The sequence below is a fragment of the Anastrepha ludens genome, chromosome 5 (assembly GCF_028408465.1).
Source record: "Anastrepha ludens isolate Willacy chromosome 5, idAnaLude1.1, whole genome shotgun sequence".
NCBI lineage: Eukaryota > Metazoa > Arthropoda > Insecta > Diptera > Tephritidae > Anastrepha > Anastrepha ludens.
The window spans coordinates 50574741-50590672 of NC_071501.1; the positions used below are offsets into that span (position 1 = coordinate 50574741).

A 15932-nucleotide genomic window follows, 5' to 3' on the forward strand; every position below is an offset into this window, starting at 1 on the left:
CATAAGTATATTTCATCGAGAGGGTATTATATTGAAGGGGATGAAATTGATTTACAAGAATAAATAAAGATTTTTCATTTTACAACCAAATTCACCTTACTTTTTGCCGCCAGTTATGTATACACGTGTACGTACAGCTTTGTGCATGACACAATGAACTTCCTAATTTCCCAATAGCTTCCTAATTTTTTTTTATACATTTTATTTTATTTTCCATTGATTATTTTTTACTGAAAATATTCGGATAGTATTGCAAAAATGATATACGAAACCTAAGCATCTTTTGCTAATTTTATTGTTAACTTTCACCGTAAATCTTACGTCACTTCTGCTGAATAAGAATTATTTTTGGTGTCAAAAAACTTGCAGCGAAGGGGAAATTGAGAGAACAAAATGGCATTTCATATTGAAAAATTACAAAAAAAGTGCGTGTGGCGTAGTACACATAACAGAAGTGAAACTTTCAAGGCAGACAAAGAAAGAGGTAGAGACCCGAGAGAGAATGAGAGAGAGAGAGGGGGAGAGGGGGAGAGAGAAAGAATATATATATAAATAAGTTCACAACATTTGCAGAGAATACAAATAGGCCAAATTTACAAAAAAATCAATAGCAAATAGACACACAATTGCAACCATATGTCTAATATATGTATGTATGCAAAAATCTCATCTTAACCTAATACATATGTGTGGTTGCATATGTTGGGGCAACGTGTGTACGTAGATGTTTCTATTCTAAGCAAAACAATGCATATTCGTATATGTATACCTATGTATGTACATATAACCGCAAACACTCAATTTATAGCTCTACATGCGTATGCTTCCAAAACTAAAATTTTAAGCCTAGCGACTACAAGAACAAAATAACAAAAAAAAGGTATTAATAGGCGCAGCCGTAGCGGCCATCATTCTAGTTGCCATAGTGCTGAACAGTTTGAAATAGTCGCGGCGGCGCCGAACAGTTCCAACTATTGTACTGTACAACAAAAACTCATCATAGAACATATATAAGGTATAGCTCTCACTCTTCTTTTCCTCTATATCTATTTTCTCTCTCGCGGAACGAAAATGCCAAAACGTTGCATGGCCTTGAGCTTTTACTCTCCATTCTCGCTCGTCAATCGACGACTAAGAAGTTTCACTTCAAAAAAAAAAAAAAAGAAAAAACAACTGGGCGTGAAAAAATTCCAAGTTTAATTTTATTAATAAACTTACTCAAATATTCGCAAGAAGGAAATAAATTATCAATTTAGTAATAAAATTGCACAGAAATTTTGGCATGCAATCATTGAAATATTAGACGCCTTCGATTCGCCACTTCTTCGCTCGCTATATTTGGCTTCCGCTCGCTTGACAAAAAATTTGCATGTGAAAGCAACGACAAAGTTATCGATTCGCCATTAGCGAATATGGTTATGCCTCATAGAACTGGTACAACCCCACAGAAGTGTCAGGTGGAGACAGCGAATTTCATTGTTAAAATGTGTATATCCTGTTACCGAATCTCTTGCCATCACCTGCAATTTTCTCGTAGTTTGAAGCCATTTTGAAAATGATAGGTTAATACAGCAAGGTGCCCTCATGAGAAGGCGGGACAAAGTAAAAACCGGCATTTGACAGATGTTAAAACACATTTGGTGAAAGGTGTAAATGAGGGGTACCTCACTATTTTCAATTCTGTCAATTCTCTTTTCTGATTTTAGGCTTGTTTCATAAGAAGTTCTGTTGCTTGCAATTGTTTAGTTTTTAGTCTACAGTCAACAGCAACATTGAAGAGATCGAGCACGTAACGGCTCTTGATAGAGTGATCATCACAAGCAACGAGTTAAGGCAACAAATGTTGCCTTGTATGAATGCGATCTTCCTAATATTCGTTAAGTCCTTCGAGCCAGCATCTTCTGGTTCCGATATATTCTACAATTCGTGAAAATGTAAAGTCTAGAACGTTCGTCAACAGTTTGTTAAATACATATTTCAGTGAATACGGCAATTTGGATTGGTTAAATAATAACTATTTTATTTTTTTTTATTTTCATATACTCGTATATAAATTTTTGTACTGTAATAAAAAAGTTAAATTAAAAGTACTTCATATATAAATACTTAACTTAAAATTTGAGTATCTAGAATGGGGAAAAATTACAATAGAACTCAGGTTTTTTACTTTAAACCTACTTTACTAGCAAAAATTATCCTGTGTTTTTTCAAAAAGTATTTATTTATTCATTAATATCTATTTTGTCCCCTTCAAAGTAATCCCCATCAGATATTATGCACTTGTGCCAACGTTTTTTCCAATCCTCGAAGCACTTCAAAAAATCATTTTTTTTAATCTTGTTCAGCTCCTCCTTCGATGCCGTCTTTATCTCGTCAATCGTAGCGTAGCGTCGTCCTTTCATAAGCCTCTTCAGTTTCGGGAATAAGAAAAAGTCACAAGGAGCCAGATCTCTGGATTACGGTGGTTGTGGCATCATTAGTGTGTTGTTTTTGGCCAAAAAGTCGCGCACAAGCCACGAAGTGTGAGCAGGGGCCTTATCGTGATGCAAGAGCCAATTTTTGTTCTTCCACAAATCCGGGCGATTCTCGTTTCTGGCGGATTGCTTTGCGCAAATTGCGCCTAACTTGCAGATAATATTCCTTACTGTCCGTTTTACCCTGTGGCAAGAACTCATGATGCACAACGCCCCTGCAATCGAAGAAAACGGTAAGCAAAACTATTACATTCGACCGAAATTGGAGCGCTTTTTTCGGTGTTGGTTCGTGCGGCAGCTTCCATTGAGATGATTGAGCTTTGGTTTCCACGTCATAACCATAAACCCACAATTCGTCACCAGTTATGACCCTATTGAGCGAATTTTGGTTGTCGCGGACAGAGTCCAACATCTCATTAGCAATGTTCATGCGATCCTGCTTTTGGTCGAAATTGAAAAATTTTGGTACGAATTTTGCGGCGACCCGTCTCATGCCAAATCATTGAAAAAAATTGAATGGTGATACGGCGATTAGACAATACCACTTTCTTCACTTCATCAATTTTTTCGTCTGTTGTTGAACTGCTCGGTCGTCCGGCACGCTTTTCGTCGTTCACATCTTCTCGGAAAACTTTGATACAGGTTCTTTGATCCATCCTTTTGAATAAGTAAAAATCAAAGAGGTGCATGGCCGAACTCGTCGGCATGAGTGAGAGACATGAGTACCAACGTATCGCCACAAAAAAATCGAAATTCGAATATACGTAACCTGTGGAAATTCAAAATTCGCGATACTTTTTGAACACACCTCGTACTTCTCAATATCACTAAAAATTTCACAAGGGCAGGGTGGCTTATCATTCAAAAATCGTAGACCCTCCACTTCATATGGCTACAGATAATGAAGAACCCACTCAAAATAATAAATTAATAATTAAATTCAAAAAAGAAATAATTGGAATTGCTATATTGCATTTAATATGGCCATTTATAATATAGATAAAGTATCAATTTTATAAAAAAAATAATGAAAGTGATATATGCACATGTCTATGTAATATTTCGTTATTTGTAAACAACAACCAAATATCTAAGTTGGAACTCGAAATTTGTTTTTATTGAAATGCGTGATACAATTAGTGGTACCAGGTACATGTACGTATGTATGAAAGTTGTGATAGGCTTGATTTGTATGAGAAAACCGAAAAGTGGAAGCTCGTGTTGGGAAAAATGACTAAACTTAGTGCACAGTTTTACTATTTCTAAGAAGAAGACCTCAAACATTGTAAATTTCTTTTTTCATACCATCATTCAAAAAAGCCATGTTTTAAGTAATAAATATTTAATATAAATAAATAACGAGTGATCAATTTAGAGATATCGGATTTTAAATTGAAATAAAACAACGAAAATTCAAATTGATTGGGCAGTCTTCACTATTTCATGATATTTATTTTTTAAAGATAGTCCCTTTCAAGTGTTGGCCGCAACTGCGCCATAATTCGGCCATCCGTATACCAAAATTTTCAATGACTTGCTGGAAGACTTCAGTCGGTATCTCCTGAATAACTTTAGTAATGTTCGCTTCTAATGCCTCAATCGATGATGGTTTATCCACAAATTATTTAGACTTTACTTACCCCCAAAAATAAAAGTTCAAAGGGGTGATATCACACGATCTTGGTGATCAATACACTGGACCGAGACGGGGGATAAATTGTTTCGCGGAGATCACGGTTTCAATTTCCGGCCACAGAAAGTCGTTTATCATGGCGCGATAGTGTTCGACAATCACTGTTACATTGGCGCCAGCATCGTCTTTGAATAAATATGGGCCGATGTTTCCTCCAGTCTATAGGACGCACCAAAGGGTTATATTCAACGGATGCAATCGATGTTCTTAAATAGCTTCGGGTTGCTCTTCTGGCCAAGTTTTGCTTATTGAAGTAGCCATTAAGCCAAAAATGGGCCTCATCGCTGTACACGCCTGAGCGCGTGATGAATACTTTTCACAGAGCGTTTAGTATCGTAATACATCGTAAGATTTTTAAACGTTGTTGGGGCAAGAGACCGCCGTTACCAGCAACAAAGATATCAGCCTGGAGATCAAACGGAGAATAACTCTTGCTAATAGGTGTTACTATGGGCTAAGAAAGCAATTGAGTAGTCGAACCCTATCTCGCATGACCAAACTGACATTTTACAAGACGCTCATCATCATACCCGTGTTGCTTTATGGCGCAGAGGCATGGGTAGTGTCACAAAGCGATGCAGCCGCTCTTGGGGTGGTCGAGAGAAAAGTTCTTCGGTCCTGCGCGCGTTGGCAAAGACTACCGTTCAAGAATGAACACCGAGCTGTATGAGCTCTACGCCGACATTGACGTAGTTCAACGCATCGCCATCGCCATCGCGTTGGCTAGGGCATGTCGTGCGTATGGATGAAGAAGCTCCAGCCAAGAAGGTGTTCGAAGGCGAAGTCCAAGGAGCCGTCGCATAGGAAGACCATTTGTTATGAAATTTTTGTTGTTACTCTTCATACGTAATTAACAATTTCTTCAGGATGTCTAGCTGTGGTAGACACGGTTAAATAAAATTATTTTAAATTTTTTTCAATTTATTTATTTAATTTTGTTATTTTGCTATTCCTTTGTTCTGTCATCGAAGCATGCAATTTTAAACTTTTTTAAATGAAAGGGAGTGAACACATCCAAAGTAAATAAACTTTATAACTCAGCAATCGCGAACAGCAAGGGAATGCAAAACCCTTGCAAGTTGCAAGATTGCACGAAAGTACAATGACACAACGAGAAAATGCAAGCGAAGACATGTTGCAATATCTGCGAATTAAGCAACGGCGAAACCCATGCATACTTTCAGGCTGTGACTTGGGGCCATCTGCTATCTGCCAGTTGTTTGTTGTTATTCTTTTATTGTCACTTCCGTGTTCAATGGGAGTATTCTCGCACCCTTGAATATTTCAGTATCGAATTTTCGCATTTCATGCCATGGTGCAATCGCGCTAAACATAGAGAATCCCCTTGTTGATTGAGCAATCGGTTGTTGTTTTGCAGCAGCCATACCGCGGCTATCATTCGCATTAGAGAGAAAGCTTTCGGTGTGAAGATATTAGAAAGCTTCGCTCGCATCATTGATCCAAATGCATGGTAGATGATAGTTCGTGAATGAAAAACAAAAACAACGAAGAACAGCGGAATTACTCTGACGAAATTCGTACTATAAATTTTTGCATCTGTTTGTGTTTTGTTGATGGCGAAGGAAAATTTGGCTAAACTTTCTATTGCTACCACAATGAATTCGGCTGATAGGCGGAGAGGTTGTGGCAAAAATTTGGAATAAAAAATCGGGTAAATTACTACATATAACTGTTTATAAAAATATCGTTTTATCGAAGGCCAACGGTTAATTTCACTCATTTCAAAATCCACCCTTTTAACGGACCTCTTTTTTTTCTAGAAAATATCTGCAAATATCAATTTACTGAAAATAAAGACGAATCTTTTATAACATTAAACTGTTTATTATGTCTTATAAACGTAGTTAATAGTTTTGATTAAGCTCATAAACGGATAAGATTTTTTGATCCTAATGTCGCGTCTCCAAATGAACTCTACTGTGACTTTAACAAAGTTGCCAGTCTTGTTCAAAATGTCTTTCTAAAAAAATCTTCTTGCAACCCTCCACTGCGTCTCAATTTATTGGGCGTGAGTTCCGTCTGCGGCTACGCACTCCGGCAAGGAGACGTACGCTCGCCAACTATCTACACGTATGCTGGTGCCGTCGATTATGTGTTTTTCATTAGAGAGATCAGAACATCGGCTAGCCGATCGCTGTTCGCACACACCTTCGAACGTAGTAGGTCTTCCTTCCCATCCTTTAATATATAAAATGTTCCATTAACAATACTGCAACCAATTTTTTCCATTATTAAGCCAAACTACTTTTGTTGTAACTTCGTTTTTCAATTTGTGCTATTTTTCCTACTTCGCCAATTCTTCTATGAATCTTCTGATGATCCAACTAATATAGTACTACAGCCTGCTTCTAGTAACTAAACCAGTCGGAAATCGTTCGGAAAGAAAGGATGGACCCATCCTTCATAATATCCTTCCTCTTAATAGTTTTATGGGGCGTGCGGTATGCATAGCAAAGCAATAGATTAAATATTCGTGAAAGACATAACCGCACGTTTTCAAACCAAGTTCCTGTGACACGGCAGATATTTGCCTTTGATCTGCACTGGCTGCAGGAGCACGGCTTGGCTCAAATGCCAACTTTTCCGCGACCTTATGCATTTGTTACACGTTCCTAATTTTTGTATAACGTCCCGACCTGCGCTTATCGGCAGCTATAAAATGATCAATGTCGCTAATCGTATCTTTTTTACTTTATATTCTCGTATATTTACCCGCATGATTAGCCATTTTACACAAAATTAATTTAAGAAAATTTACCTGTCTTTTCACAGAAGAAATACATTAATTTTGTATACCGTAACAACAGTGCCGTTATTGTTAGCCCAACCAACATTTAATTCTTAATATGTAAAGTAATCATATGTTGAACGTTTTGAAAAAACTGCAATATTGTGACTCCCCATCTCTGAAAATTTTTAAAAGTTAGCGCGGCTCGCCCGCGCGTTTCGTTCACTTCCGTCGGCCTTCACCCATCAACACGCTCAGGATCATAACATTCAATCAATGGAATTATCTTTGATTGAATTGGCATATTTCCGAATATTAGTTTCCAATTTAGTCACATATTCTTATTTTATTTAATTCCGAATATTAAGCAAGTGTTTTGTGACCCCCGGACGATTAGAAACATACCGTCATTTCGCGATTCGCTTCCTATTTTTCAAGAATAGCTTAGGAACAACTATTTTCAAGTAATATCACCGAAAGAATTAAGAGAATTAGGTTAATGATTTCATCTGCGGGATGTGTTGTGAAGACATTGTAGATATTTGTAATTCTTCTTCTTCTTTTATTTGGCGCGATAATCGCTTACGCGTCCTTTACTACCACCAGCCACCGTATCGAATACTTTCAGAGCCGAAGCGTTTGTATCCATTCGAACGACATGACCCAGCCAGCTTAGCCGCTGGATCATAATTCGCTGCGCTATGTCTATGCCGTCGTAAAGCTCATACAGCTCATAGTGCCATCGCCTGCGATATTCGCCGTTGCCAATGTGCAAAGGTCCAGAAATCTTGCGCAGAATCTTTCTCTCAAACACTCCAAGCGTCGCTTCATCGGATGTTGTCATCGCCCACGTCTGAGCCACGCAGAAGCGTGTGTTCCTGATTGCTTTGGAGAAAAACTTTTAGTGATATCAGGTTTTAATTATGTAAACGTTGTTGGTGCGTAAGACTTTCCATTAAGAAATATCAGTGCATACAGAAAAAAATATGTATTATACTTTGACATTAGTCACGTGTGATCTGTCAAAAAACCATTATTGGAAAAAGTACTTCCAATTTGATAACCCTTTATGTTGCAAAGACATTGTATTTGTAATTGCTATGGAGAAAACTTTTGGTGGCGTTAATTTGGTTTACATTTGGTGACAATTTCTTTACGCTTTGAAAATTATTTATTTAGCGTATATTTTGGCATCTAAAACACGAACTACAAACTGACGTAACAAAGGGTAAACTAGTTTTTGTTCGTGGTGTTGGTTCGTTGGGAGATTCCATCGATCCAGCTGGAATTAGCTTAATTTTCAATTTTAATTTTGATGTCGATAATTTTTTTATAGAAGTGATATACTACACTTTTGTGATTCTGGGGCCAGTTTATCAATCATGATCCGGGTAGCTCTGTTCCGCGTCCGTGACGCATGCACTTCCTTACTTGTTATTTAAAGATAGACGTTGCTATTATATCGTTAAGAGCTTTTATTGCTGCTAGACTGTTCGAAAATATACCAACACTAGTCCACACTTTTTCTGAGTGTAGAACTATTTAAGGGGCTTTTCGGGTAGCAAAAAAACACGGTTTATTTGAAGTTAAAACGCTGGGCTCGTCTAAGCTTGTTTAAATATACAATGTGACGCAAAATTAATCATCCACTACATTTTTATGTAACTCTTTTACGAAGAAAAAAAAAATATTTTGACTGATGGAAATCTTCATTTTGAACTTTACGCGCTCCAGTGCTTGTGTCTTTTTATACTGCAGCTGTCTATTTCACAAGTATCAGATATAATTGGCGTACGACGTCATTTGCAAAAATTATAAATCTTCCAATAGAGTGATTAATTTTGCGCCGTATGTAGGTGTGGTTTCTTTCGAATAATGTAAATTTAAAGAAAGGTATTGTAAAATTTCATTTCCGCATTGTTTTACCCATTTGAAGTACTTACCACGCAGTCTACTATATAATCGTGGATAGTGCGATATCAGTGATTGCTGAAGATAATTTCGAACAAATAAATATTTTCGTTTAAAAATGAAAAATCAATTACTTCACTTTATTTGCGATTAATCAAATTCAAGTTGGTCAAATCTTTATAGATATATTAAACTTCAATTGAGCAATTTTAACTCCACGTATACACACGCAAGCCCATATGTATGTATATATTCCACTTATAGGAAAATTAGAAGATAAGAAATTATCGTCTTTGGTCAAAATAAGGCTCACTAGAGCTCAATACCGCATTATAGGACTTAATATGGGGTGGGTCATGTAAAATTTGCTTTTTGAATCGGCTATAAAAAAAAACGAATCAATATTTTTTTCAAACTTTTTTTTTTATTTTGAAGATTGAGCATTGTCATATATGAATGAAAAATAATATCGTTCAAATGACTGCCACGACTGGCTTTACAGTAGGCCATTCGATCAACCCAATTTTTAAGCACATTTTCGATTATTTGGGCTCCAATTTCATGAATGGCAACTTCGATTTCGTGTTTTAAAGCATCAATCGTTCTGGATGGTTCGCATAGCATTTGTCCTTAACGGCTCTCCACAAAAAATAGTCCAACGGGCTTAAATCACAGCTCCGAGGCGGCCAATTGATATCGGAATTCAAAAACGGTAGCCAAAAGTTCGAGTGTAACTTTGGCAGTGGGACAAGTTGCACCGTCCTGTTAAAACCAAATGTCGTCCATATCATCCTCTTCAATTTTTGGAAACAAAAACTCGTTGAGCATGTCACGGTAACGCTCGCCATTTACTGTAACCGCGAAAGAAGAAGTAGACTCACCAATTTGGAAATAGGTTTTCAATATTTCAATTTTGTTTAAGCGTATATCGTCCCATTTCGTAAATGTCAAACCTTTAAGTAAATTATGAACACATTTGACATGTCCTTTGTGTTACCATTCTCAAAAAAATAGGTGGTTCAAAAAGCAAACGCTATATGGCCCACCCTGTACATGATTATAGATAGCGCTGGGTGCAAATTAAAATTTAGTTTTTAAAATATCTGCCATTTGAAGGGTAGAGAGAGAGGGTAGAGTTCTAAGTTTGTTGGAATAATAAAGAATAATAATAATGTAGACTAATTCATTATGATATGAGGTCTATTGTATACTTTCTCTTGAGTCTGGTGAAGGTTATGGGATTTGCTATTATTTCTGTGACAAAGAGGCGATTGAAGTCGAGAGTTGTGTGATGTAGCATATTTTCTTATTTCTTCAATTATTGTGGATATAATAACAGGCGTTCTAGATCATTTCGAAGGTTTTCGACTAGAATCTTTGAATTATTTCGATGCTTCAGTTAGCTGTAGTGCCCTAAAGTTGAATGCCATGCGCCCATATCGGTTTCAATATAGCTGAGTAAAGTGAGAACTTACTTTCGAGAGAAACGTGAGAATTTCGATGAAGTAACTAATTTAGGCTTCCCACTTTTTTCCTAGAGCCTTCCGTTTAGCGAAAATACTAGGTTTCCATGTAAGTTTGCTATCAAGATGCATACCGAGATATTTTCTGGCGTTGGTTTGGAGTATGATTATATTATTGAACTTAACTGGTAGGCAAATTTTTCGATTTAATGTAAAAGTGTTCTGAGAAGATTTTGTCTCGTTTGGCCTAATGCGCCATTCTTTCAACCAATGAGCTATTTTGTCAAGTCCTTTCTGTAGTTTTTGGGAGGCCACATGGGGGTGGGAGTCAATTGTGAATATAGCAGTGCCATTCGCGAACGTTCTGACTATTGTTTCTTCAGAAGCTGGTAGATCGTATGTGTATATAGGAATGGGGCCCATAATACTGCCTTGGGGTACACCAGCTGACTTTTCACATGGCTTAGACGGTTCTTCGCCTTGTTTGACAAAGAAATATCGATTTTCCAGGTAGGCCTTAATAAATGTGTAATAATTGATTTGAAGGGTGTCTTTTATTTTATAGAGTAAGCCATAATCCCAACTCGGTGAAAGGTTGAGATACATACATACATATATCGAAAAAAGCCGCTGCGCAATATTTTTTTCTTGTTCAAGTGCTTCGTGTATGCGGTTTATGAGTCGATGAACTTGTTCGATGGAACTGTGTTTTTTTCTGAAACCGATTTGGTGATTTGGGATTATATTTCGGTCTTGAATTATAGTCATCATTCTTTTAAGAAAAAGGGATTCCATTAATTCAGAGCCAATAGGCTATAGGCTGATATGCCGATATGATTCGACTTGTTCAGCGCTTTTTCCTGGTTTGAGGATCATTTTTACTTGAGCTGAACCAAACCAGATAATACAATAGAATTATATATGTACGCAAGGAAAGTGAGTACTTCTTCTGGGTGTTGTTTCAGCACCTCTCCTGTTATGAGGTCATATCCAGAGGCCTTCTTTATTTAGGTGTTTTTATCACCTCTTTAACTTAATTTTTCGCGCATTTTTTTATGGGTCGGCCCATCTGGTGTGTGTGTTCTAAGATATCTTTTACTTTTTGAGCAGTGCTTGGAGAGGGTTCGATTTCGTGAGAGCAGAACACTCGGGTAAAGTGACGAGAAAATGTGTTTGCCTTCTCGAGGTCTGTTTTAGCCCATTTGTTAATTTCCATTTTAATGGATGATTGTGCTACGGTTGGCCTTTGTTAATTTTTTTTTTGCTTTCCATAGAGAGTAGTCAGTGGCAGATATTCTACTAGACAGGCGTCTCATGTGGCGTGAAAAAATGCATGCCAAATGAATTGATCCAAAGATTGAAAATGCAAAATGTGCAGAATTATGTAATGAACTCCGCTGGGTGTTCTTACGCAAAGCTAAACTGCTTTAAATTCCAACTCTAAATAATACTAAATGTTATTTTTTATGAAAGGTTGTACTTAATAAATGGAGTTAATAAAAAAAAAAAAATATGTTCTTGATTGTAATGCACCCTTAAGCTGCATGAAAGTTTACTAAAATCTAGTTCTTAATTTATCTTTTTTGCAGAAAATGTAAAACCAACAGAAAACAAGTAATCCACTGTAAATCAACCAAAGAATCTACAAGTCGGTATTTATTAAGGATCATCGTGATAAATCTAGGAGCTAAGGACGCTACATTAACAAACCCCATCTACAAAATAATTAGTAACAACAAAAATATTTACATAAATTACACAAATGACTGTCAACGGGTTACTTGGACGATCAGTGTTGACTGAAGGTAAGGTTTTGTATAAATATTTAACTATGTATCGACAAAAAAATGTCTTTAAAATAAATACATACATACGAGTATGTATGAGTATATCGCAATTGCATCAGCAATCCATTCCGCGGAAAAATTTTTAATATCTTCCTTAAGATTTATAGAGCCCTTATTAAAGGTTAAGAAGAAAGAGCATATCGTAGACAACTTCTTTGTATGCTTGCTAGTTGCAAATTCTAATTGTGACCTGAAAAAATATATACAGGTGTGAATATGGAAATACCTGTACCCTCAAAAAATTATTCTGAAGTCATTTATTTTTTTTTCTAATAAATCATACAAAAGAAAATTTCGATACCAAATATCTGCGAAGAGTTATGAGGTCTCAGATTTGCAAAGTTTATCTTAATAAATGTGGCAACTACGTAAATACCGGTTTTTTATTGGCATTGTTATGCTTTAAGTGCAACATTGAACTAGCAGTGCCTTCAGTTTTTTTTTTTACCACAAGGAATATTAATGCAATTTTGATACCACAAGGAATATTAATGAAATTTTGCACAGATTCAGATACAAGTTTTTTATTATTTATAACTGTCTTTTTAAGGTTAGTACTAACTGAAAAATAGATGAATGCAATAAAACAAGTGACATTTGTGTGTTATAACGGGGTCTTTTCAGCCCATGTGTTACATGTACGAGGTGTGTTCAACAAGTATCGCTAATTTTGAATTTACGTTTGGTTTTTCGTAGGTTACGTATATTCGAATTTCGATTTTTTTGTGGCGATATGTTGGTACTAATGTCTCTTACTCATGTCGACGAGTTCGGCCATTTTGAATGTTCAGTTAATTGTTGACAGTTGTTTTTCCTGCACGTGTTTCGGCTCGTTTTCGATTTTTACCTATTCAAAAAGATAGATCAAAGAACCTGCATCAAATTTTGTGTGAAAAACGAAATTAAGTGCACGGATGCATTCTGAATGTTGACTGTGGCATACGGAGAAGCTACTTTGGACCAAAGCAACGTTTATCGGTGGTACAAAATGTTCTTAGAAGGCCGAGAAGATGTGAATGACGAAAAACGTGCCGGACGCCCGAGCACTTCAACAACAGGCGAAAAAAATTGATGAGGTGAAGAAAATGGCCAATCATCGAATCACCGTTAGAGAAGTTGCTGCGAATCTAGACATATCGATTGGCTCGTGGCGTTCGATTTTTTTCAATGATTTGGGCATGAGACGAATCGCCGCAAAATTCATACCAAAACTGTTCAATTTCGAGAAAAGCAGCATCGCATGACTCTGTCCGAGACAACCCAAATTTGCTCCAGAGGGTCATAACTGGTGACGAATCGTGAGTTTATGGTTATGACGTGGAAACCAAAGCTCAATCATCTCAATGGAAGCTGCCGCACGAACCAAGACCGAAAAATGCGCGCCAAGTTCGGTCGAATGTAAAAGTTTTGCTTACCGTTTTCTTCGACTGCAGGGGCGTTGTGCATCATAAGTTCTTGCCATAGGGTAAAACGGTCAATAAGGAATATTACCTGCAAGTTATGCGCAATTTTGCGCGAAGCAATCCGCCAGAAACGCCCGGATTTGTGGAAGAACAAAATTTGGCTCTTGCATCACGATAACGCCCCTGGTCACACATCGTTGCTTGTGCGCGACTTTTTGGCCAAAAACAACACGCTATTGATGCCACAGCCACGGTGTTCCCCAGATCTGGCCCCCTGTGACTTTTTCTTGTTCCCGAAACTAAAGAGTCCCATGAAAGCACTTGCAAGTGCATCACGCATATAAAAATCTTTAAACCAAACAAAGGGTTCAACCTACTTAAAAGAAGGAATGGGGATTGAAGATATCTCAATGATTTTCAAAGCACGTTTGGCTTGCTTATGTTAAATGCCAATAAATTCGGAAACGTGTCAAAAATGTGGCAGCCTCTGCAATCTGAACGAAGACGAAAATGTGAAGCTTTTTATTGGAAGATGTCCTGTACTCGTGTGGTGTAGAAATATTTATTTAGAAAAATTGGAATTAACAAAAAAAAAGAATTTATAAGTACATTAAATGAGGAAGTTTTTCATTTTTTTGACTTACTGACTTCAAGCGTGACCACAAGATTTAGTCGGTATCTGAAGTTGTGAAGCCGTATGCTGCGGCTCATATCTTGTTTTTTTTTCCTTGTTCGCTCCACTCAGGAGCATATGACCTCGACAAGACTCAAATACATGTCTAAAGACTCGAAAAACATATCAACCCTGAGGCTCGGTGACTTGCCAACCCAGAAGAGCTACGCTGGAGACTTAACGGGGAAAATCTGAAGATTTTGTTCCAGTAATTTTAACGGGTGTCTAATAAATGTAAATTTCTGTCAGCTGTCCTCCTGGGTGATTAATTTTGCCCCAACTTGTATATTAAGTAGAATGATGACCTGCAAAGTTGAAAGCTTGATTTATATTTAAAACGGGGATTTTTAAGCTGTTTAAAAAGAAGTTTTGCATAAAAAAATCCTTCCATTAGTAACTAGATTTTTATGTTCTGTACAAAGGACAGACTCAAAATCTTCAAACTCACAATAAGCGAAATTTCAACCCGCAAGGTTTATGTATTCATATAAGTCTATAGTCTCTAAATAGTAAGGGTCTTAATTTTTTCCCATGTATTTTGTTTGTGGTTTATCGATTACCGAACTATCCTCCTGCAGACGTCTTACTTTACTACAACAAATTAATTGCCTTCACTGAAGTCAAAGTTTTTAAAAAGATAAGGGTTTAAAGAAAACTATTTAACTGGAAAAACCAGATCGAATAATACCAAGCATGGTCCTAATTTTAGAGTGTAGCAGCTTCCTTTAAACATAACTTTCAGCTCACTCAAAATTCCATCTAATGCATCGAAGAGTCTTAGCTTGTTTTGTTACTGTAGTCTCTTAAAACAAAAACAATTGTTGAACACTAAAATAACTTTGAAAGTCAATATGGCCCAATTGCAGCTTTTTAGGCCTCATCTAAACGCATTTCACACAAACCATGAGAATTTCATATTTGGGGATTTTTATTTTGCGGGTTCTGTGTTTGGGTATTTCAAGCCCAATCGGTCATTATGAGAAAAATATGTTTCATGTCTCAATTCACTTTTATGTAAGAATATTTAAATTTAGAATGAACTTTTGCTTCAGTATTTACACTTGTCTCAGTATACAACAAAAACATTAAAAAAAATAAGTCGTATGAACTTAATTTACATCTTAACAACGTAAACAAATTAATCTAAAATAACAGTCAGACATGGTTTTTTTGTTTTTAGCCCTACTTTCAATACATGCCCCTACTTTGCAAATGTGCAAAACTGTGCCCCAAAAAATAGAAATAAAAAATACAAACAATTGTTTAAATATATGATTATACTTTTTAGCTCGTGCCCGTTGTATTATTGGAGGCAAAACACATGCTGCCGCTTATATCATAATAGATATTTATCCATTATGTACCAGGTACCTGAAGTAGAGCAAGCGTTTTACAATCAGCTTTTTAGACTTGCTGACTTTAATAAGTCAGAATATTTAACTGAACTGCAAAAGCTTTGACGAATTCATGGAGTTCCGCAACATAATGTTTGCTCTATTTTTACAGTTAGTGTGTACTGATCTTGTTTCTAAATTTATATTTTTGGTTGTAATCACACCAATTTCCTTACTTTGGCGGTTTGTTAGTGGCAATTCGGCAAGTGTTTTTTACTGTCAACAAATTTTTTTGCTTCGAATATTTCTGTTAGTTTGCTAATGTTCTTTCGCAACAGCTGAGTCATTTGCGTTTTAGTTACGTATCATTCATTTCATTTATGTA

At 36.6% G+C, this 15932-nt stretch overlaps 1 protein-coding gene across 4 annotated transcripts in view; it reads left to right on the forward strand.

The window, feature by feature from the left end:
• LOC128865417 (glycoprotein-N-acetylgalactosamine 3-beta-galactosyltransferase 1) overlaps positions 1–15932 on the forward strand; it is a 98635-nt gene that overhangs the window by 65219 nt on the left and 17484 nt on the right. For all 4 annotated transcript variants that reach the window (XM_054105780.1, XM_054105783.1, XM_054105782.1 and 1 more), the window contains exon 2: positions 11880–12095. In XM_054105780.1, coding sequence (XP_053961755.1) covers positions 12053–12095 — 43 coding nt within the window. In that variant the 5' untranslated portion in view covers positions 11880–12052. The remainder of the gene's footprint in view (positions 1–11879; positions 12096–15932) is intronic.